Consider the following 24,769-nt stretch of genomic DNA (forward strand, 5'->3'; position numbering starts at 1 on the left):
CCTTCATCTCTATTATTGAGGCAATACCTCATTGGTCACAACACTCAGTGATATCACTCTAGGTTTTCCTTAGTGAATTATCCTATTGTGTACTGTCAGCTCTCCTTGTCAGTGTGTTTTACACCATGTCTAAAGAGGGCGTCAGCAGACAGAATCCCCTCAGCTCTTGTCCTGCAAGGGCTGTGCTGCAGGCCTGTCTGATATGGATGTTGTTCAGGATGGCCTGTGTGTCAACTGCATATCCCCTGCGCGGGATGCGGTTAATTTCCCGGCGGTCGGGATCCAGGCGGTCGGAATCCCGACCGCCGAAATCCCGAAACTTTCTCCCTCCGTGGGTGTCCACGACACCCATAGAGGGAGAATAAAATAGCGTGCCGAGCGTAGCGAGGCACCGGGCCCGCTGCGTGGCGAGCGCAGCGAGCCCGCAAGGGGGGGCGATCCATGTCCCCCCCTTGTCGGGATTTCGGCGGTCGGGATTCCGACCGCCGGGATCCCGACCGCCGGGAAATCATATCGGATCCCCCCTGCGCAGTCCACTGCCACAGTACAACAACCCCCATGGGCAGCCTTCCAACAATTGCTGGGTACTCGATCGCTTGCCCGCCACTATTCACCTTGGGTGGATGCTCTGTCGACCACGGTGCAGACCTTGCAACAGGCTACGGTGGCTATGCAAAAGCTGCTGCCCCAGACCGTACAGCCCAGTAGATCCCTGTTAACTCCGTTGCTGGCAGATACACGGGATGACACTGATACTGACGATGGTGGCGATGGGGGGGATGATGTCGACAATGCAGGTGATGACATAAATTTGGATGATGATCAGGATGACCCCATGCCCATGGATACTCCTGCCGCTCATGCAGAGACTCCTGACGTGGCAGCACTGATACATGCTATTAAAGAGGTTTTATTATATGACCCTAAGGAACCTGAACCTGTCGCAAAGACAAAAGATGTCTTTAAAAAGCAAAAGGTCCTTAAGGCCCAATTCCCACATTCTGATTACCTAACAGAAATTAGGACAAATCAGTGGGAGGAGTTAGGCAAGAAGGCCAGCATTCCACGGAGGGTTTTAAACAAATACCCTCTCCCACCAGAGGATTGCAAACCATGGGAGATACCACCCTCAGTGGATCCCCATGTTACAAGACTGGTGAAACCATCGGTGCTACCTGTTCCATCTGGGTCCAATCTTGGGGACCAAACTGACAGGCGCCTGGAACAGGCTCTTAAGGCCACGTTTTCCTACACTGGCGCAGTTCAAAGGCCTACTATAGCGGCTACTTGGGCAGCTAAAGCTATTCTCCTGTGGGTTCAGACCTTGGAGGAAGAGCTTACACAGGACGCATCTGAGGATGCTAAACTGTGTATCCTCCATATTAAACAAGCAGCTTCCTATATAATGGAAGCCATGTCGGATGCAGGCACACTAGCAGCCAAGGCTTCAGCTAGTTCTGTTTTAGCCCGCCGCATCATCTGGCTCCAGCCTTGGAAAGTGGATTTAGAGTCCCTGGAGTTACTACCCTTTAAGGCTGAAACACTCTTTGGAGAGGAACTTAATAAAATAGTAGCCTTCCTCAAAAGTCTAGACCTGCCTTTCGGTCCTTTCGCCCACAAGGAAAGGCCAGAGGTCAACCTTTTACAAAGCCTTCCCCCTCACGTAAACCTGGTAAGGCAAAACCAAAGCAGACTTGGGCTGCTAGACGGGCCCCAAACAAGCCTGACAAACCTTCCGCATGACGGGACGGGCCTCCCGCAGGGAGAGCCCCAGGTGGGAGGCAGACTTCTTCTATTCTCACAACGGTGGCTGTCCACAACAAAGGACGCCTGGGTGAGGGAAGTGGTGTCTCGGGGCTACTCCATATCCTTCAAAATGACACCACCCAAAAAGTTCTTTTGCACAGGCCTTCCACACGACCCTGTAAAAGCAGACCACCTGCAAAGGATATTGCAGTCCCTACTACGGTCTCAGGTTATTGTCCCCGTACCTGCCCACCAGAAGGGACAGGGGTTATACTCAACGCTCTTTCTGGTCCCAAAACAAAACGGGACATTCAGACCCATTCTGAACTTAAAGGCGCTAAACAAGTCAGTCAGAGTGTCCAAGTTCAGAATGGAAACGTTGAGGTCAATATTCCTGGCACTGGAGGCTGGAGATTACATGGTATCCCTGGACATCCGGGATGCATACCTACATGTCCCCATCCTCCCAGCACACCAACAGTACCTGAGATTTGCGATCCTGAACAGGCACTTTCAATTCAGGGCTCTGCCTTTTGGACTGGCTACTGCCCCAAGGATCTTCACGAAGATCATGGCGGTAATGGCTTCCCTCTTACACCAGCAGGGCATTCGGGTATTCCCTTACTTAGACAACCTCTTGCTTGTGGCGAAATCGCCAGAAATCCTCCTGTTGCACCTGCAGACAACAATTGCAACTTTACAGGACCACGGGTGGCTCCTAAACTGGGAAAAGTCCACCCTGCTTCCATCGCAACGCATGCTGCACCTGGGAGCTCTTCTGGACACCAAGGCCCTCCGGCTCTTTCTTCCAGCGAACAAAAGTGCTGCCTTACACCAGCACATTCGCAAATTCCTCTCCAGCCCAAAGGTCACAGTTCACTGGGCAATGGTATCCACTTTCGACATGGTCGAGTGGGCCCAGTTCCACTCTCGCCCTCTTCAGAGTCTCATATTGAAGAGGTGGGATGGCCTGACCCATCATATCAGGACTACCTCCTCCCAACTGACACAGGAAGTCCGGGAATCCCTCCAGTGGTGGCTACAATTGCAGCACCTGTCAACAGGCCGACCATTCTGGTTCGCCGAATGGCTGGTCCTCACAACCGACGCCAGCTTGCGAGGCTGGGGATCGGTAGTAGGATCCCAGTCCTTGCAAGGCGTATGGACAGTGCAGGAATCCAGCCTGTCCATCAACGTCCTGGAATTGAGGGCAGCGTACAACGCTCTGGTCGGAGCAAGAGACCTGCTCCAGGGCAGACCAGTACAGATTCGTTCCGACAACGCCACGACGGTGGCGTACATAAACCGCCAAGGGGGCACCCGCAGTGTGGCGGCCCTACAGGAAGTTTCCAGAATTCTTTTGTGGGTGGAACAAAATCTTCTGGCACTCTCAGCTGTCTTCATCCCGGGTGTCCTGAACTGGGAAGCAGACTTCCTGAGCCGTCAGGACATTCATCCGGGGGAGTGGTCTCTCCACCCGGAGGTCTTTGCCACTCTGACAGACAGTTGGGGCGTGCCGGACGTGGATCTCATGGTGTCCAGGCACAACCCCAAAGTGGAAAGGTTCGGATCCAGGACAAGAGATCCTCTAGCCGACTTCACAGACGTTCTGACAGTTCCATGGAGATTTCATCTCCCGTACGTATTTCCTCCAGTCAACATGATCCCAAGGATCATCAGGAAATTCAAAGTGGAACGTGGGAATCTGATATTGATAGCCCCATTTTGGCCACGCAGGCCTTGGTTTGTGGACTTGCTACAAATGTCGCACCAGCCACACATTCCATTGCCATCTCGGAAGGATCTGTTGTCCCAGGGTCCCTGCCTACACCCGGACCCTCAGCGTCTGTCTTTGACGGTGTGACGCTTGAAACTACCTTACTGAAACAGAAAGGTTTTTCCTCCAGAGTGGCTAGGACTATGATCCAGGCACGTAAACCGTCATCGTCCAGAATCTACTACCGGATTTGGCACACTTTCTTTTCTTGGTGTACTTCCAGAAAGTACAATCCCAAAGTCTTTAAAATAGCCAGAATTTTGGCTTTCCTGCAGAAAGGCCTAGATATGGGACTGAGGCTGGCATCATTAAAAGTCCAAGTTTCAGCCCTATTGGTCTGGTTCCAAAGAAAAATTGCGCGTCTACCAGATGTCCGCACTTTCTTTCAAGGAGTACTACATGTACAGCCACCATATACTCCTCCTACCATGCCGTGGGACCTTACGCTAGTATTACAGGCATTGACCAAGCCACCTTTTGAACCCTTACACTCAGTGGATCTTAAGTGGCTTACTGTAAAAACGGTTTTCCTCCTGGCAATTTCATCTGCTAGGAGGGTCTCTGATCTTTCGGCCCTGTCCTGGAAACCTCCCTTCCTTATCTTCCATGCGGACAGGGCGGTCCTGAGAACCAAACAGTCACACCTTCCTAAGGTTGTTTCCAGGTTCCACCTGAATCAGGAAATAGTGGTACCGGCCTTTACAGCAGAAAATGTATCCCAGCAGGAACACCTTCTAGATGTGGTCAGGGCTCTGACTATATATGTGGAATGTACCAGAACGGTCAGGAAATCTGACTCTCTTTTTGTCCTGTACGGTTTTCACAAAAAAGGCTGGCCTGCCACAAAGCAGACCATTGCCCGCTGGATTCGCATGGCCATCCATCAAGCGTATCAACAGGCAAAGTTACCTATCCCTGTGTCAATCAAAGCACATTCTACCAGGGCGGTTGGTCCGTCTTGGGCGGCAAGCAGAGGAGCTTCTGCCAAACAACTGTGCAAGGCTGCAACGTGGTCATCTGTCCATACTTTCACTCGATTTTATGCTTTTGACACGTTCGCCTCCCAGGATGCTTCCTTTGGTCGTCGGGTTCTTCTGGCACCTCAGGAAAATTCCCTCCCTTGAATATACGGCTTGTGACATCCCCGATGTCCCCTGTGGGACCCATGGACCCTGAAAAGGAGAGTTATGGTAGACCTACCTTTGTTAACTCCCTTTCCTTGAAGTCCATGGGAACCACAGGGCGCCCTCCCTTTCATTTGCTACTGAGGTATCCCTGGAAGTGGTATTATCGTTATGTGACCTGTAATGACCATATTTTGCTCATGTTAACTCTTATGTATGTATGAGTCTGTGGGCATGTGTGCCTCCTGTCCTTCTCTCTTCTCCGCTTCCTGCTTACGGCTTGTGACTAAAAACTGGCTAAGATGAGCCTGGAGGCGGGGCTGTAGGGGAGAGGGCCCGGGCATCCTGGGAAATCTTTAAAAGCTTCGCTGATTGGTGCCTCGGACCCCCTGGATCCACCTACAACCCGATGTCCCCTGTGGTTCCCATGGACTTCAAGGAAAGGGAGTTAACAAAGGTAGGTCTACCATAACTCTCCTTATTTATTAAATCACGGCGGTGCTCCGCCAAACTGAGTTCATTGAGCAGGAAAAGGCTGTATATTCAGCAACTTTTATGCTATACTGCCGGGTACCAATATGCATATGGTTAGTACAGTCCAGCAATACCCTGCCAAACTCAATTCATCAGGCGGGGAATGCCATATGCCCTGTAGCCGCTATAATGTGGTGCTGGATACAAGTATACATATAGTTAATGTGGCGTAGCAATACCCTGCCACACTTGATTCATTAGAGAGGGAATGCTATGTGCCTGGCAATTTTCGTGATATAATATAGGGTACCAATATATCTGTGGTTAGTGCAGTGTCGCAAGTCCCTGCCACACTCGGTTCTTTAGGCAGGGAGTGCTGTTCGGCACCTTCTATATTATGTTGCAGGGTTATATTATACATGCAATTGATACGGCACAGTAAACCCCGCCAGTCTTATTACATGAAGCGGGGTATGCTTAAAAGAACACGGCAGTGCCCCGCTCGGCTGAATCCATTCAGCGGGGAGTGCTGTATCCCCGGCGGTTATTATACAACGCAATTTCAATTAACGGCTTAATGCCTAAACACACATATGCAGTCAGCAACTAGCGGGTAGGACCAGTCACATTGACAATGTGCACCATGTCCTCCCTAAGTTAGCCTGACATACGTTTTGCGGTTTACGCTTAATCATAGGTCCTATGATTAAGCGTAAACCGCAAAATGTACGTCAGGCTAACTTAGGGATGAATGGGTTTTCTCCAAACCCCCCATGTGTTAACATAATACATACTCAGTGCTGTGATGGCTGTTGGGAGATCAGGGTTGCTGATCCCTCCCAGTGGTCAGGCATATCTTCATACTTGTGCGGCACTCCCAGAAAAAAACGTGTCCCACCCATAAACGCCAGACCATCTGTCAATCAGCGAGCATGTAACCTGCGATCACAGGCGGTTGCTGGCTGTGGCCACACTGAGGGCTCGTGCATGCGCAGTCCTCTGCTAATCGACAGGGATGCAAGTTGCAGCCCTGTAATCAGGCCTGAATAAATAAGTAGAATCTGTTTGGTTGCTCTGGGCAACATCTCATTTTCAGTAGAACTTCAATCTTTAATAAATGTACCCCTTAATGTGAAGACTATTTAAGTTCATGAATATAATATTCTAAAATGTTATGTTTATTGTGTAGTTTTTAGATCAAGAGAGAATGATAACCGCTTCGTCAACTGGAACAGTGACCATTTTTCGTTATCATCAGAACAATCAGGTAACCATGTCATAAATGATTACATATGTAGTGTTCCTTCTAGGAACAGGGCAGGGCGGGGGCAGAATGAAAGGGACAGGCCTGGTCACCTGAAGTCACCAAAGGGCCCAGACAGCCGACGTCACCAAATGCTCCTCCTATGCTCCCTCTTACTCTTAATACCCCACTTCCTCAGTATCATCACTGCACACTCCAATCTTCTCCATCCCCCTGGCCCTCTTTATAATCCCCATAACTATAGATTCCACTTATAACCATCATTACCTTACTTTAACTTTTTAATTATAATTCTACAAGGCAACAGACCTATAAAATGCTAAAATATATATTTGTGCAGTGTCAGTACACCTACAGTATATTAGTTAAGCAGGACAAAATAAGGTTTTCTAATATTGCTTTTCTTCCTCAATCAGTTATGCATGCAGTTGGTAACAGCCCAAGTGTTTATTCATAAACCATAAGATGCGCAATGGTATAGTAAGTGTTAGACAGCTTTGTAATGGATCCAGTGTTAAATATCTCGCAGCCATAGGTATAATTTAATGTACGTTAAATATTGTATCTGCAAATCATCCTTCCTTTTTATGTCAGGATGTTCCCAATAGGACAGCTGTGAATGTGCAGATCCTCTTGCTCCTCTGCATTTTTTTGGGAGGTGAATTATAACTGTTCCACTCCACACCTCTTTAGCCAGAGATCATCTGATCAAGTTTAAATGACATTGATACAGCAAGAATGGAGTAAAGAAAAATGGTCTGAATCACGGGTTGATGCATGTTCCTGTGCAAATCCCTGGCAGTGAAGAAAGATGTATAAATGTAAAGAGTAAACAAATCTCCAAAATGTTTGAAATTAAGTATATTTTGTTGTTTAACCACTGAATATTTTTTTTTAATTATTATCATTATTGAATGGTTTTTAAACATTGCCATTTATTTTAATGTCCCCTTTTTCCAAAGACATTATCAGAGAAGCAGAAATGGGAGCATGCTCACCACCATGTAGGCTCAGAAGGAACAGGGGCTCCCTGCACTAGTGTCGTATGTAACAATCCTGAAATTGTCTCTGTTGGAGAGGATGGCCGTATAAACCTTTTCAGAGCAGACAGTAGTGATATAGTGAGAGTAATCGGTAAGTCTGGCTATCATAGGATAGTAATGGTTGCCAACTTGTTCTGCATAGAAATACTGTAGTACGTTAAATAATCTGCCAGTCCATTAACCGTGCACAGTCCTGTCACTGAGGGGTAAACGTATGAAGCTTGGAGAAGTGGTATCAATCCCCATAAAAAAACGTTATGTGCAAGGTGATAACTCTCCAGTCAATCAGCCACTAACTGCCAATTTACTTTATGGGGATAGATACCACTTCTCCAAACTTCATACATTTTCCTATTAGTCAACCTTGGTATGTAGGAGGGTCCGCAGGAGCAAGGCACCTATGCTGACTTCTTTGAGAGGCAGGCTCCTCCCTTCTGCAGCATTCCTCAGTTCGTTTTAGGTGCCCACTGGAGTGGGTGCTGTGCTGACTGCAGCCATTTTGTGTAGAGTAGCTAGGTGTTTTTTATTTTATTAATATTCACTAGTTAGTGCAGGCACAGTGTGTTACTTCCACAGGAAGTTTATACACAGTGAGCGCAGCAGAGGCTGATAGAAGCACGTCCTCTGTGTGCAGTGAGTCGCAGCTGCGTCTAATGCACAATTAGGGATGCCAATCCCGAGGCATTTTTTCAATCCTGGGATTCGGGATTGAAAAATGCTCGATCCCGGGATTAGCATCCCTAGGACTCATGACCCGGGCTGGCAACCTGTTTCTGAGCTCCACGGGGCGGTAGTGGCACTGGCAACCTCCAGTGATGAGCGGCACCGGGCAGAACATATCATTGACACCCTGGCCGCCCACTATTTACTTACATTTTGCAGAGTGGGCGGCCAGGCTGGTGCAGAGTGTTGTCGGGAGCCGGGTTGGGAGGGCCGCTGGCCGGGCGCTGGGAGCCGGGAAGGCGGGGCGGATGGGCGGGCTGTGCACTGCGCAGCGTGATCTCGTCACGCTGCGTGCATTGCTACATTTCCGGGTATGGGAGATGCCGGGCAGTGTCTGAGCGAGTGCTCAGACGCTGCCCGGAATTAGACTGCGCATGCGCAGTCTAATCCCGGGATTGGAAACTCCAATCCCGGGATTGAAATCCCGGCGTTTTGGGGGCCAAATCCCGGGATCCCGCCGATCCCGGGATTGGCCACCCTATGCACAATGCTTCAACCTCCTTTACAGAGAGGTTTCCTGGGCCCCGGGGTGAGTCTTGAACTGGCTCCCTATTTAGAGGGGGGATTGTGGGGGATGGACCCCCCGCTATGGTGCCGGCCATTTTCAGGGGCTTAAAGGCTGAAATCCAGAAATGGAGGTGAAGCCTATTACAGGACTCCAGCGTAGCTGGATGCCTCCAAGTGGTCCCGGTCTGAGGGGAGACACTGGAGATGAGGAGAGACACTTAGTAGGAGCAGCTGATGGAGGAAATGGCACCAACAGGCTTCCCTCCTCACTGAAGCAGAGATTGGGTCTCTTCCTACACTCTGTTCTGGCGCATTTTTTCTCTCCACACTGTGGACCTGAAGAATGGATTACACTGCAGAACTGAGTGAAAGTCTCTCCTGGGCAGCGCCTTCCCAGGTGATCGCTGAGGATCCATTGCAGCAAGCACACAGATAAGTACTCTACATTATTCTGAGCTAATGCCTGAGCACTGTCTATTTATGACTGAAAGCTTTTATGCTGCTGCTCATGGGGAGGGGACGTCTGCCATGTTAATTATCTGCAGATTTTGCAGTTTTAATTAATAGTTGAACAGATGGATCAGGGGGATTTGTGCCCCTCATGTGAGTGTGCACAGTGGGGCTCAAGCCCAGGGGTCTTGTAGCTTTTGCTTTGACTGAAATGTTAAAGTGAGCTGTGGAGTATGTTTGTGTAGCTGGGGAAGAAGGCACCAAAAATGGTGTCAAAGGGTGCCAGCTACCTCCGTGACAGCCAGGAGAGCTCTCGGGGTTAAAGCTTGGGAAGCTGACAGTGAATCCAAGAAGTCTCTAGAGCATGGGTCCTTAAACTGCGGCCCTCCAGATGTTGTGAAACTACAAATCCCAGCATGCTTTGCCACAGTTTTGCTATAAGGGAGTGTTAAAACTGTGGCAAGGCATGCTGGGATTTGTAGTTTCACAACATCTGGAGGGCCGCAGCTTGAAGACCCATGCTCTAGCTTTTTAGGGAGACATTCTTTTTGGAGCGGATCTCCATTCCACTATTATACAGGCTCTAGGGGGAAAGAGAAAGAGGCTGCTCTACCAGAGAGCAGTAAAGGGCGCCTGTAATATGAGGTGTTTCTCCAAGCGGCTGCTGGGGTACAGGGGTAGTCACTCCCTGTGTTTTTTTTTTTTTTTTTTTTTTTTTTAACATCCAGTCCATCTTTGCCTAAAATTGGGAACCTCTACCTCGAATCTCCCTCCAGGATCGCCCACAATACACTGAACTCCAGGTGAGCCACGCCATCTCTTGCCACCTGTATGAGAACGGTGTCCCCTTACCAAGACATTGGCCGTCTCCATCACAAGCGACCGGGGTTATTTGCAGTGTATCCCTCCAGGTGAGCATACTACCATCTCAGCCACCTGTCAGAGGGTCTTGCCCCCCCCCCCCAAATCAAGTCCAGACTGGAGAACATATGCCCATCCTCCTTCAGCACACAAAATAGTGACTTTCCACTACAAACAGGAGGTGCTTAAATTGGGTATTGAGCCAAAAAGTATTTTCCAAACCGACAGAGGGACTCCTGAGGGATATAATACGGACATTCCTCCATCGATTCCTCCAGCGGCATTAACAATTTAACCGTAACAATAGAGAGGACCGGTGAACTGCCCCCAACACAATCTCTTGATTCCTGTTTTCCCAATACAGCCGAAATAATGATGGTTAAGTGCACTTTCCATTTGGACTGATATCCAATTGGGCATTGGCCCCTACAGATTCCGATCCAATCAAAGAGTGAGATTTTCTTTTATTACATTTTTCTTATTTTATTGTGTCATGTTATTATGTGTGATTGTATGTAAATGTTTATTTTAATCTGCTATATAAAGTAATTTTTTACTGTAAACTGGTCAATCCTTTCACTGTATATCTAGCGCTGCTTTCTCGACCTTTTCTAGGGGGAAAGAGCTCTTTTCTTCCCGCCACATCTAAACATCCAGTGTTTAGGTTGGTGCTTTTAGGCAGTCTTTTCGCTCCTTTAGAGGGGGTGCATCCAATAGAGGACAAACAGAGGAACATTTCCCTCTAGCATACGAAGAGCTCCCAGATCACGTTTCGAGACCTTTGCAAAGAAGCACCCTTCCAAATGTGAGGGGCTGGGGGGCGGTGATCTGCACCTTAGATTGCAAGGTCTGTGGTCCTAAGAAAAATCCAATCTACCGAATACCATCAGGGCGGTACTCGCAGCAGGATGGCTATGCAGGTCTCGCGGATATTTCAGTGGGCAGAGGTGAACATTCCAACTCTGTCAGCGGTGTTCATTCCGGGGATCCACTGTAAGGAGAGTGGAAGTTACACAGAAGTCTTTCTGGAAATAGTGACTCTTTGGGGGCTCCCAGAGATAGACTTGATGGCATACAGACACAATTGTCAGGTCCCCAGGTTCTGCTCTTGGACCAGGGATCCGACTGCATGGGCAGTAGTTGCCCCCCCTGTTTTTTCTATGACTGCTCTGATCCTCAAGTAGAGGGCGGTGCAAGTCATACTGTTTGCTCCAGATTGGCCCAGGAGGTCATGGTATTCAGACTTACTGAGGTTGTCAACGGACTACTGGAGTCTTCCTCTTCGCCCAGACTTAATCATGGACCGTTTCTACACCTGGACCTAGCTCTTCTCAATTTGATGGCCTGGCTCTTGAAACCTCCTTAATAAGGAAGAAAGGTTTCTCAGATGCTCTTATCCAAACCGTTATCGTATCGGCAGCTAATTACCATTGTGTGGTGTGAACGTCAGAAGGTACACACCTCTGGGTTCAAGGTCACTAGACTTTTGGCGTTTTCTCCAAGATGGGTTTGCAGCAGGGTTTAGCCTGCAGTCCTTAGAGGTACAGCTGCCTGTCTTATCCATATTCTTTCAGAAAAGAGTGTTTCTTTGGCCAGTACTGACTTTTTTACAGGGACTTATAAGACTCAAGACCCCATGTAGGCAGCTGGTGGCGCCTTGGGACATGTTTCTGGTCTTGTCCGTTTTACTAAAACCTCCGTTTGAGCCTTTAAGGTCGGCTGATCTTAATTATCTTTCGTGGAAAATAATTTTTTTGTTAGCCAGGGCTTCGGCTAGGCGAGTTTCAGAATAGGGGGCCTTGTCTTGCAAGTCTCCATTTCTGGTTTTTCATGATGATGATGATAGGGCTGTTCTCAGAACAGTACCGAAGTTTCTACCGAAGGTAGTAACAAATTTCCATTTAAACCAGGAGATTGTGCTCCTGTTGTTTTGTTCTCCAGAGGAGGCAAGAGATAGGAACAAGTTAAAAAAAATTGGACATTCTTCGCATTTATGTGGACAGTGTAAAGGATGTTTGCAAAAACTGATTTGCTATTGGTACTATATGACGTCCATAAGAGAAGGTGGCCTGCTTCCAAGCAGTTATTTGCTAGATGGTTAAGGTCGGTAATTGCCTTTGCTTACACTATGATAGGCAGACCGTTTTCCACAGGATTAATGCCCATACCACTAGGTTAGTGGCTTCTTTTTGGGCTGTGCGTCATGCGACCACAGTGGAGAAGTCATACAGGGCTGCCACCTGGTCATCTGTTCATACCTTTTACCAAATTCTACGGGTTCCATGACTTCACGTCGGAGGACGCTTCATTTGGGTGAGCAGTGAGGAGAACTGCGGACCTGAGTGTACCCTCCAAAGGACCGGCTCTTGAAAGTCCCAAGGTTGAGCTGTGTCACCAGGTTGGACGAAAGAGAAAAGGGGATTTCTGTAAGAACTTACCGTTCGAATCCCTTTCTCTGAGTCCATCCTGGTGACACAGCAATCACTCCCTTATGCTCAGTAAATAATGCTGTTTCGTGTGTTATCATGTTATATTTTTATTTTGTGATTGGGCATATTAATATGTTCAGGCGTTGTACTGAGTAATGTATCCTAGTGTGCTTTAGAAGTTGACCTGAGGAATGCCGGGATGCAGAAGGGAGGAGCCTGCCTCTCAAAGAAGTCAGCATAGGTGCCTTGCTTCTGCGGACCCTTCTACATCCCAAGGTTGCGCTGTGTCACCAGGATGTACTCAAAGAAAGGAATTCGAATTCCCCTTTTTTATTCACATTTTTCTTATACTGTTTTTTTTTTTTTCCCAGATAATGCAGACAGTAGCACAATGCATGCTGTTAATTTCCTCCGTACTACTGAGATCTTGACTGTTAATTCCATTGGACAGCTAAAGATGTGGGACTTGAGGCTAGAATGCAATGATCCTACACAGATCTTCTCTGTGTGAGTGTGTTTGTTTTGGGCTTTTTTTATTTTTTAATGCTGAATAACTGCACTTTAAAACACCATGTAAAAGTTTATAAATGTCAAAGCAAGGTATTTACTTCTTTAAATACATTTAAAAGTATTGCCCTCATTTTGCTGGTAGTGTTAAGAATCTTCTCTCTACAAAGCAAACCATATAATTATGCAAATGTCTGACAGTTACCAGGTGAAAGAATCTTAAACCACAAAATAAACGCAGTTTCCAAAATTGTAGGTTTTGCAGGCAGGGCACAAATGTCAGTTTAACACTAGTATGTTTTGTGTGATAGGGCTGGCACCAAATTTAATATGAATAAGTAACAGTACTTTTCATTCCCTGGATAGTCCTCAAGCCATCCCAGATAGGATCATTGTCTGCCACACATTACTGCCTTCTGACCCTTCCTGACCTCTTTCTGTTTTCCACTCACCTCGGGCGAGATGTACTAAGCTTGAAAAGTGATAAAATGGAGAGTGATAAACAACCAGCCAATCAGCTACTACCTGACATTTTTTAAACAGACTGTGAGATATAAGGTAGGAGCTGATTGGCTGACTGTTTATCACTCTCCATTTTATCACTTTTCAAGCTTAGTACATCTGGTTCCTCATTGTCCTTGAGGTCTGTCTGTCACACAGGAGTGCCTCTGACCAGCATTGTATATAGCTCCCTCCTCATCTGCTGTTTTAACTTTATACATACTTGTGCAGCTGCACATGTACACCTAAGGGTTTATAGAAATCAAGAGGCCAACCATGAAAGTTTGCCCGGGGCCTCGAAGCCCCTAGTTAGCTACTGTTGACCTCCAGGAATAAGGTATGTTAATAGAGAAGGGAAGTTGGGAAGGGAGTAGCAGTTGGTGGGGGGAGGGGGTGTATCTGATAGAGTGGAGGCGGCACAACCATGAAGAGAGGCGGTAGACTAATATGTCCTAGGATATGCCAGATGCAATAGCCTAGTAAATAAGGGTTTAATTATCATCTGCATTAGGCTTACTACCCGGTAGGGTGGCCAATATCGGGATCACCAGGATTTGTCCCCAACATTGCAATTTCAAGAATAGACTGGGATTTCTAGAATACACTGCAAGTGCAGTCTGATGCCAGGCAGCATCTGAGCACCCGCTTAGATGTTCCAGACAATTTAAAAGTATAGAATGTTAAATTACCTCCTTGTAAAAAGATTTCAGCAGAGTCTCCAGTAGATATACTATCTACTGGAATCTTTTTACAAGGAGGTAATTTAACATTCTATACTTCAGCATCGGAAGTTGACGTGAAATGGTACCAATATTTGTCACTGCATCGTCAAGTCTTTGAAAAATGTTCTGAAAAGTCTTTGCTTATTGCTGCAGTACAGCATGTGGCAAGTATACGCATATAAAATCGAGTCTATGTAGTCATTGCTGGCATGTTAGTACTGTATAAGAGTACTATAACTTGGAGATATGTTTCTTCGAGCGATGCTATAGATAGGAACATGAAGGTGACTATTTTTTTGCATCGGAAATCCAGTATTGCCATAGCCACGACATCGAGAGCCCTCAGACTATGGGGCCATTTTCTGTGAGTGTCTGAAAAAAGTTGTTTTCAGGAAAGGTGTGTGATGTCAGCTCCAGCCTTGATCAGCCTGATTCTGTCACACTGTTGTGGAAGGGTCAGCGTTAATCAAACTTGCACAGACCGGGAAAATCACTAGGTGAGTAAGTTGTGAATGGATGGTGATGGCATACAATCAGTGATCCATTCGCAAGTCATTTGTAGACTTGCACAGGGTGGGATTTTACTCTTGTCTGGGTGGAGGCTATCTGACCAAAGTCCTCTGTAAATTCGCACAGCAGCAATTAGGTCTGAATTATTGTTTGTCTTTTATTTACTCTTCAGAACGAATGAGCGGGTCCCACTACACTGCTTAGACAGGCATCCCAGTCAACAGCATGTTGTAGCAACAGGCGGTCACGATGGAATGCTGTGTATTTGGGATGTTAGACAGAGCCGGATACCTATATCGCTCCTAAATGCTCATGGTGCAGAAAGTAAGTTAACGGTATAGCAAAACGTTTTAAGTACTTACCATAAGTATCATCATAAAGTTCATATACTTGGAAATGGCTAGGCTATGTACAGAGACTATGGGACAATTGTAAAGGGTAGCGGAATTGAAAGTGCAGAGAATTTGGTCAGCTAGCAGTCCTATTTTTAAAGTGACAATGTTAACTACGGCAAAAGGCAGGTTGGCTAAGCTAACTTAAAGACCAACGGAATCGAATGTTTCTATAACCAAGCGCAGGGCACTAATTATAGTCCCAGCTGCTGCTTATAAGGGATACTCAACCCTTAGAATAAACAAACAATTAGTCAAAACAAGGTTAAAACCTTGTTTTAACTTAAAGACCAGTTTATCACACAAACGGTAGAAGCTCCAACTCGTAATAAGGCATTATTGGATTTGGTATTAACCAATAACATAGATCTAGTCTCAAACACAAAAGTAATTGAACATCTAGGGAACAGTGGCCACAATATGGTTTCACTGGAAATCAACTTCAGTAAATTATATCATAAAGGATCGGCAGAAATACTAAACTTCAGAAAAGCTAACTTGGAATTATTCAGAGAAGCCAGAAAAATAATTGTGTGGGAAACTGTTTATGAGGGGAATAATGCTGCGGAAATGTGGGATACTCTAAAAAATTTACTCAAATCATTAACTATTAAATGCATTCCTAAAGTAAATAAGGGTAAATTCACTAAAAAAAAGTCACCATGGTTGGACAAAAAAGTTAGGACAGCAATCAACAATAAAACAAGAGCATTAAAATTCTATAAAAATAACTTAAATGAGGAGGTGTTCACCAAATACAAAGAATCAAACAAAGTTTGCAAAGGGGCACTCAAAGAAGCTAAAAGGGATTATGAAGAGCGCATTAGCAAAACTAACCCCAAGAAGTTTTTCAAATACATAAATGTAAACGTATAATTAAGGACAACAGAGAGTTAGATTTGGGTGGGGTGTGCTGAAACTGATATCTAAATTGCAGTGTAAAAATTATGCAGCCAGTATTTACCCTGCACAGAAACAAATTAACTCACCCAAATCTAACTCTCTCTGCACATGTTACATCTGCCCCACCTGCAGTGCACATGGTTTTGCCCATTTTCCAAACAAATTTGTACTGAGCGCAGATCTGAATAAGGCCCATAGGCCCACTAACCGATATCACTGGAAAAATTTTTATGGAGTATAAGGAAGAAGCAGAACTGTTAAATGAGTTCTTATCAGTGTTTACTAAGGGAGAGCAGACTGTGGAACACACACATACCACAAATGGGATGAACAAGACGGACCTCAATATTGATTTCTCTACCAAGGAAATATTGAGGCTCAGCAAAGTCAAAACAAATAAATCACCTGGGCCAGATGGGATTCATCCTAGGGTGCTGATGGAATTAAGGGAGGAATTAGCTTCCCCTCTACATTATATCTTTGATAATTCACTATCATCAGGAAAGGTACCAAAAGACTGGAGAATAGCAGAGGTAGTGCCATTATTCAAAAAAGGAAAAAGGAGGATCCCGCTTATTACAGACCTGTTAGTTTAACATCAATAGTGGGTAAACTATTTAGAAGATTTTTAAGAGATGGTATCCAGGAATATTTAGCCCTTCATAGTTTACTCCGTAATAACCAGCATGGGTTTGTGAGAAATCGTTCATGCCAAACTAATCTACTTGGTTTCTATGAAGAGGTTAGCAAAAACCTTGATAATGAAAACACTGTAGATGTAATTTTCCTAGATTTTGCTAACGCCTTCGACACAGTACCACACAAGATGTTGATAAATAAAATGGAGGACCTGGGATAAGGGGCAAATATCTGTAGATGGGTAGGGAACTGGCTGTGCAATAGAGAACAAAGAGTGGTTGTGACAGTGCCGTATCAAATATGATACCAGTACTAAGTGGAGTGCCACAGGGTTCGGTTCTAGGGCCCATTTTATTTAACATTTTTATTAATGATATTGGGATGGGGTTACTCGGCAATGTATCCATCTTTGCGGACGATACAAAACTGATCAGAGTTATTAAATCCTCAGAAGATGTCACCACACTTCAAAATGATCTTGACAATCTGGATGAGTGGGCAAAAAAGCTGAAGACGAGGTTCAATGTGGATAAATTCAAGGTCATGCACCTTGGGAGACATAACCAGTGTGCTAGTTATAACCTAAGCGGGGAGGAATTGGGTAATTCAGTACTCAAAAAGGATCTAGTAGTCCATATAGACAACAAACTGGGGTGTAGTGCTCAATGTAATATAGCAACAAAAAAGGCAACAAAATTCTAGCATGTATTAAAAGGGGCATGGAAACCAGGGACTCAAAAGTAATTATGCCTCTGTACAAATCATTGGTTAGACCGCACCTCGAATACGGAGTACAATTCTGGGCCCCACACTATAAAAAGGACATCCTAGAATGACAAAAAATCCAAAGAAGAGCAACAAAGCTTATTAGGGGAATGGAGAATTTAAGCTACGAGGAAAGATTAAGCAATTTGGGACTATTTACACTAGACAAGAGTTGTTTAAGGGGCAACATACTCAACCTGTATAAATATATTAGGGGCCAATATAAGGAACTGTCAAACACCCTTTTTTCTACTAGAAAGGAATCTAGGACGCGAGGGCACAAGTTTAGATTAGAAGAAAAAAAGATTTTGTTCATCTAGAAAGAATTTCTTTACAGTCAGAGCAGGAGCAGTCAAACTTTGGAATTCTCTTCCAGGAGAAGTGGTGTCGGCAGACACTATAAATAGGTTTAAAATAAGGTTGGATAAAAATGTATTTGTTAAAAACATCCACGGGTGCGAATAAGTAACATAATCTGTCTTTAAAATATCAGAACATACTATACAACAAGGGATAAACTATTATAAACATAGGTTTAACTAGATGGGCGCAAGTCTTTATTCAGCCTCACCTACTATGTAACTATGTTTTTGTATTTGTCAAAACTGCCTTTCTAATTAGACTTTTAACGTGCTAAAATCTTGGCACAATCAAAAATCTGCTATATAAATGCTGTTCTTATATTTGTAACTTCATATCAACAAGAAAGCCTTAACATAATTTTGCTAGCCTGTTTGTTAGTTTTTTTTTTTTTTTGTTTATTTAATGTAGTGTGGGAGGTCCATTTTCATCCTTCAAAACCAGATCATCTATTCACATGTTCTGAGGATGGCTCTCTGTGGCATTGGGATGCATCAACTGAAGTTCTGGAAAGGCAATCATTTTTGCAAGGTGAGTAGCAGTATAATAGGCGACTGATCTACTTTTAGTTGACATTAGGATGACATCATGGTATCATTAGCAAGGTATAGGTTTATATTCAAACCTAGAAAGTGGCTTTACGTCAAATGTCGTTAGGCATATCAGATGGGTAATTTTATGATCATTTTGCTGTACTGTACTCAGTTTATCTGCTGGTGTATGTAAATTCTAAAAAAAAAAAGTAAACTTTTTTTTTTTTTATTTAATTCTGGTTTAAAACGTGAAGCAGACGTCTTCCAGTAGATCTGTGGAGTCAGTTGGATATCGTTGTCATTTGTCTTGGTTCGAAAATTGACCACGTGATCATAGGGAAGAAAACATTTTATATGTTTAATATAGTGTAGTGCTTTAAGAAAGTTGTGTTCATGCAAGTTTAGAGAAGTGAAGATTTTAGATGGTTTCACCAAACAACCTCCTTTACCTTGTGGAAATAAGGACCATTCATAGACTCCCCATTAGTATTTTATTTGCAAAATTAGAGTTATGGCATATCTCAAGTGTCTTCACACCATTTGTTCCTGAGGGCTCACGTTGAGCTGGATAACCCAGAAATGAAACAAACTTTAAACTTTTATATGATTATTTTTTTAACCCTTTAAGTGCCTAGTGAATTTGTCCAAATAGGTGTAAATATTGCCAAGCAAACATTTTTATTAATCATAATGACCTGAAATGTTTACCTTTTTAGCTAGGAAATAAAAAAAAAAAGTAAACCTTTTTTTTATTTATTTATTTTTAATTTGAATTTATATTACAAATGTGAGCGACGTGGCAGTTTTAGCAGATATTTTTTTAAATCTCACAGATGTTGGCGCTCAAAGGGTTAACAGCACTACATAGCATGCATATAATGTAAAATCCTTAACTAGATAGGCTGGCCTTAATGTCCACTGTAATGTTAAATATGTTGAATATCTCTTGAAAAAACACTTCATTGCCATGCATGAAAGGGAGTATAAATAAGGAGGCCCTAGAGGAAAAGCAGATTTGGTTTTATGGTTTTAAGGAGGTTAGTATTGCTGAAAATATACTGTACTCAGAAGTGTATACTTGAAAATTACCCAAGAAATTATTTAGACTCCAATTTCAGAGTGGTGGATTCCCTCGGATATGTAGAAGGTATAAGACTTGCAGACATTTGAGGACACCTAGTTAAAGCTGTAAGCATGAAGGGACATATACATACACACACAGCGATTTTGTGCTGTTTTTTTAAGCAGTCTGGCTAGATCGCTTAGATAGTAAGCACGGATTGCTCCCTGTGTACACCCCATGGCCATGCGTCGCAGGTGCATCGCAATCTGTGCTTAAAGACCGTGCTCAGCATGGGGCTCCTGCACCCTGTGTGTACGGGGCATAAATGTTATGATAAAAATACAAACTAATCACTCTTACTTTAATTTAGCTAGAACTTGTCTTCTATAGCAACATCCTAAAGCTGGTACACATTAGACCACATTGTAAATGATTCACATGGATGGGGCAAATAATTGATATTGTCTGTTGTGTGCGCACTATCTCTCTGGTAGGTGGTTGCTTCTTTTAAACATAAAGGAATGCTTGTTAATAATGTTAATGGCGGCATACTCCTGGATTTCCTCTTTGGTTACTGATGATGTTTATTACAAGACTGCAGTGTCTATGCACTATATAGTTTTGGAGTTCAAGTGAAATCGTTGCCGACCATTTGCTAGTCATCTATTATGTTCCCAACTTAGCAGGTTAAAGATGATACAAGATTTTTGAATGTTTAGTGATGGGATTTTTCTTCTACTTTACAGGAGGAAGGGGAACTTCCCAATTCTCGCGTAGCACTGCTGGACAGAATGTCAGTCAGTCATTGATGACCACTTGGCTCAGCAATGATCCAACAAAGGGACACCTAGAAATTAACAACTTGTTACCTAGTTCCACACTGTCGGTGAACAGCTTGGATGTTTTGGGAGACTACCTAGTGTGTGGAACTGATGCAGAGGCAATCTATGTCACCAAAAGGCTATTTGCATAAACCAACAAGTACTGAACCTATAATGGACTAGAAGATTTAAAAAAAGAAATATCTTCTGCCTACTGATCGAATAGTTTAGTCTTCTAAAGCTTTATGTCTAGTTGTAATGCATTTTAGGATAACTTGTCATATACTAAATCCTTGCCATATCTTTAACTACCGTTGGCATATACAACTGCAAAAATCATTGCTTCCTTATGCATTTGTCATTGTAAAAATCAGTTCCACTAAACAAAATCAGTGGCATTTAATGTACGATTTTGAAGAAATTTTCTGTACTGTATAAACTGCATTAAAAGTATATATTTTTATTCTGTGTGTTGGGAGAACTAGAGGGAAAAAAATTGTGTGTGTATATATAATATCATTTTTTATTCTTACTTTGTGGGTTGGGAGTTGTGCAGTTACATGGGTCATTTCAGTACTATAGAATCCAACCATCGACACAACAGTTCACATAGAGTAGGACAGGGATAAATTAACAAAGATGTTATCTGTAGATCTCTCTTTAACCACTTCCAGGATGCTCTCTTCTTAAATGGCTGATACTTATACTCTGTAATTTTGTATGAATAATCTGGATAACTGAGGTGTTGCATCTATTGGCATATTTATAATGGGTGCCCAGGGGAGCACGTGCTGCAGCTATTTTTTTTTAATACTTAACCAACCTCCTCCACGGAGATATGCAAAGCTGGCCTCGGCACTGCTGAAATCCTGGGAAAATTATCTGCCATGCCATTTTTCCGGTGATCTGCGCAGTAGGAGTTGTGTGCTCTAGTGCTCAGACCCTACAGCGCTGTGTTGCTGCCTCTACAGAGATCAATGGAAAAATGCCCACAATGCCATTTTTCCAGAGATCTGCGCATGTGCAGAAAAATCTGAGGACTCTACTGCTCAGACTCCTGCAGCGCTGCTCCTGGAGGAAATAGGTTGCAAAAAAAATCCATGTTTGAACCTAAACCAGTCTAAAAAAAAATTTGGTGAAAATTCTAGTAGTAACACCTGGTTGATCGAGCCTACAGAACCCTTTGACTGACTGAGAGCCTACCTTCAGATCGACCTCAACACATCATTTGCTGTTTCTATTATTATAATTGAATGGAAGCTATTCTAGGAATTTTTTTCTGCTCAAGTCTTTTGACTCTGATAAAATACAAAAGGTGAAATTGGTACTTGTGGAGTATCACGGCTCCCACGATGTGCATCGCATAGGAAAAAATCGCATCGCATGCGATTTTTAACAGAAATGCATCCAAATGCATTGAAATTAGTATCAAACATGTTCAATGGCCCCCAAATGTCATTTTTGAGGCTGTACCACCCCCACTATCAACGCGAACCCGAAGCGTGGCGAGCGCAGCGGTACGCGTCTTACGACCTTTTCATACCCCCACTATCCACGTCGGCGTGGAGTTGAGAATAGAAAGTGTGGCGAGCCACCGAGCCCGAAGCGTGGCGAGCGGACACGGATACCTTCACAGGTATCCGCGGGCTTCACAGGTGTCCGCGTCCCCTCGCGGGGCTCGCCAAGCTTCGGGCTCGGTGGCTCGCTGCGCTCGCCACACTTTCTATTCTCAACTCTACGCCGATGTGGATAGTGGGGGTATGAAAAGGTCGTAGGACGCGTACCGCGGGCTCGCTGCGCTCGCCACGCTTCGGGTTCGCGTTGATAGTGGGGGTGGTACAGCCTCAAAAATTACATTTGGGGGCCATTGAACATGTTTGATACTAATTTCAATGCATTTGGATGCTTTTCTGTTAAAAAAAAAACACATGCGATTTTGTAAAAAAAATGGTTAAAAATTGCAAAAATCGCATGCCACTATATATGGCATGCGATGGGAGCCGTGAACGTCCACAAGTACCGTGAAATTTAATAGGGTGAGAGATTTGGTAAGAAATCTCCAGGTTTTTTAAAGCGGCAATAATGTACACTGCAAAACCAGTTTGATTTTGCATTGTTAATACCCCTTTTACACCAGAGCTGTGACCCGGGTTATTGCTGCGCCAGGGCTTGGTGTAAAAGGGGGGAAAAAATAACTCTGGTCCTGTTACCCGGTGTCCGACCCGGCAAATGCTCAGGGTCGTGTAAATGGTTAACCTTTGTTAATGGTGATTAAAATATAACCAGAGTGACGATAAGTGAAAAGCGTTGGTTACGTAATAAGTCCGCAACCAACGTACCCTTTATACCTAACTGCGTGCGAACAAAACGTAGCGCAGCGCAGCGTACAGTCTATTGTATGTTATACACCAAGAACCGATACCTTAATAAGAGATCCTTTCGCAGGACTTTGTCTCCAATTGTGCGAATATACCTTAAAGGACAGAGTCCGCAATGTAAGGACAGAGTCCTTAATGTACCTTATCGCTATTATGCGAATAACTAGACACGACCACTGAATAGAAGTAAGGAGGTTAGAACTCCGTAAAAAGATTGTATTAAAGTCCCTAATGGACAAAAGGGGGTTACAGAAATAAGAATAAACAGGTATAACAAGTGATACAATACAATAACAATGAATACTAAACAAACTCTGCTAAGGGGAAAGAATACAAATACAAAACACAATCAGCCAACAATACTTTAAGAATAAATACCGTGAAAATGCAACCGTTTACCGTGGTCATCTAGTATGTGAAAAGCAGTCCGGTCAGAGCTCACTATCGTTCAGGAATGAGCGATAGTCCGGTAGGAAGGTCCAGGGAAAGTAGTTGTGCCGAAGAGACCCTGGCTGCTCTGGGTCGCATATCTTATAGGGTCAGAAGGGGGAGGTCAAAAGGCCATTCTCATTGGCCAGAGATCATATGTCCGGTCCACTGTGATTGGAGGTTAGACGCTGTACCTGGTCTGACCAGGTGCAGGGGAGGGAACTTTAAGAGTCCTTTGTTTGGTGGTTTCGGCGTCAGCAAGGATAAGAACCGGTTTGAGCTAGTTTCCTTTGTTAACTACTTACAACAGAAACTGTCTCTGGAATATGGATTTTTTGTCCATAACTATCGGACAGTGTACATTGCGAAATATTCGCAATGACCGGAATACTTTGCATGATGAGCTGAGCGGAACGATACTAAACACGATACAGACAGATGTGTGCAGGGCTAACTAAGCTATGTGTGGCGTTCTAAACCTTTTAACTATATTTCCTTTCGTGTAAGTGTGTTATTATGAATTTATGTGTGATAGTATGTCTACTCTTCTGGTCCACATTGTCACACATACTCGGGTATGGAAACTTTATTTGCGCAACTCTGCGAACCAAAATGGCGGCCATACTATCACAAAATGGCGTGTGTGTACCTAGACTTCCACAGTCCACCCTTTAACAGTAAATATAAAACTGTTACATTACAAAATATTTCACACGACAAAACAGAAATTCATAATCCTAACAAAGAAATTGGGATCCATGAAATAAACATATAAGGGGAGTAAACCATCTGCTCTCGGCCGATCCAGGATCATGGATAAACGATGGGCCGCATTTATCGAACAATCTACTCAGGGTCACGAAGGATAATGTACAATTTTGGGATAAAAATAAAAACAGGGGTGGTTACAACATATACACGTTCACAAATATGGTTTCTTTAAAGGGAGGTGGTTTCGATTTTTGGGTCATATACCAAACCCTGGTCTTCCTCTGTATCCCTCGTTCTTACACTCATGATTTCGGTACGTTTTGCCTTTCCCCGGGTCACCACCTTTAAACATTTGAACAATAGCACAAAGACTATGATGGCACCACCGATACAGAGAAGGAGTTTTCCTATGCTAGCTATGATCCCCTGCGCCCATTCTCCTAAACCAGAGAACCAGTGCATTGGATTCAACCAGGAGGTCCATTCGCTAACTTTGTTACCTATTTCTGCCAGGCTGATATTATGTTCCCTTCTAAATTCCCATTTAAGCTGAAGAATCTCATCCATCCGGTGATCGATGATTTCTTCTGGGTCTTCAGTATTGTTGGTGATATATGTACAGCATTTCACCCCAAACTGTGTAGAGAGGGTGACACAATATCCTCCTGTCATGGCTGTCAGATAGTTCAACACCATTCGATGTTGGACTAGCTCTCTTTTATACGCTTGCAACTCCTTCCCAGTGTATCTAAAGGTGTCATCATAAATCTCAGTGATGTTATCTACCAAGCTGGCTAATGCTTGTATGTATTTAAAATTGATAACTCCTCGGGCGGTATGGGTGATATCTAATGCAATGAGGAATTGGATACCGAACGACTCGTGTATCATTTCAGAAGCTAGGGGTTCTTTTCTTATTGTTAAATCCCTTTTATGGATTTGGTCATAATGGGTATGAGTGTAAGGAGGAGAAATACCTCTGTGTACGTTCATCATCTCATCGTGTGTGAGGGTCATCACTTCCGGTAACACTCTGCCTAGATAACAAATACCAACGTAGTTCATGGAGAGCCATTTGTACGCCCTTCTACCACAAATATAATAAACATCGTCAGGGAGAAAATAAGGGACAGAGTA

At 44.1% G+C, this 24,769-nt stretch overlaps 1 protein-coding gene across 1 annotated transcript in view; it reads left to right on the plus strand.

The window, feature by feature from the left end:
• The window catches only part of NUP43 (nucleoporin 43), a 67,618-nt gene extending 47,041 nt beyond the window's left edge, over positions 1–20,577 (plus strand). The window contains exons 3-8 of the mRNA XM_083176508.1: positions 6,311–6,388; positions 7,348–7,519; positions 12,770–12,905; positions 14,811–14,962; positions 18,109–18,228; positions 20,040–20,577. Coding sequence (XP_083032634.1) covers positions 6,311–6,388; positions 7,348–7,519; positions 12,770–12,905; positions 14,811–14,962; positions 18,109–18,228; positions 20,040–20,266 — 885 coding nt within the window. The 3' untranslated portion in view covers positions 20,267–20,577. The remainder of the gene's footprint in view (positions 1–6,310; positions 6,389–7,347; positions 7,520–12,769; positions 12,906–14,810; positions 14,963–18,108; positions 18,229–20,039) is intronic.
• The last annotated feature ends 4,192 nt before the right edge of the window (positions 20,578–24,769 follow it).

This window comes from Crinia signifera, chromosome 3 (genome assembly GCF_055691185.1).
Source record: "Crinia signifera chromosome 3, ASM5569118v1, whole genome shotgun sequence".
NCBI classification, from domain to species: Eukaryota; Metazoa; Chordata; class Amphibia; order Anura; family Myobatrachidae; genus Crinia; species Crinia signifera.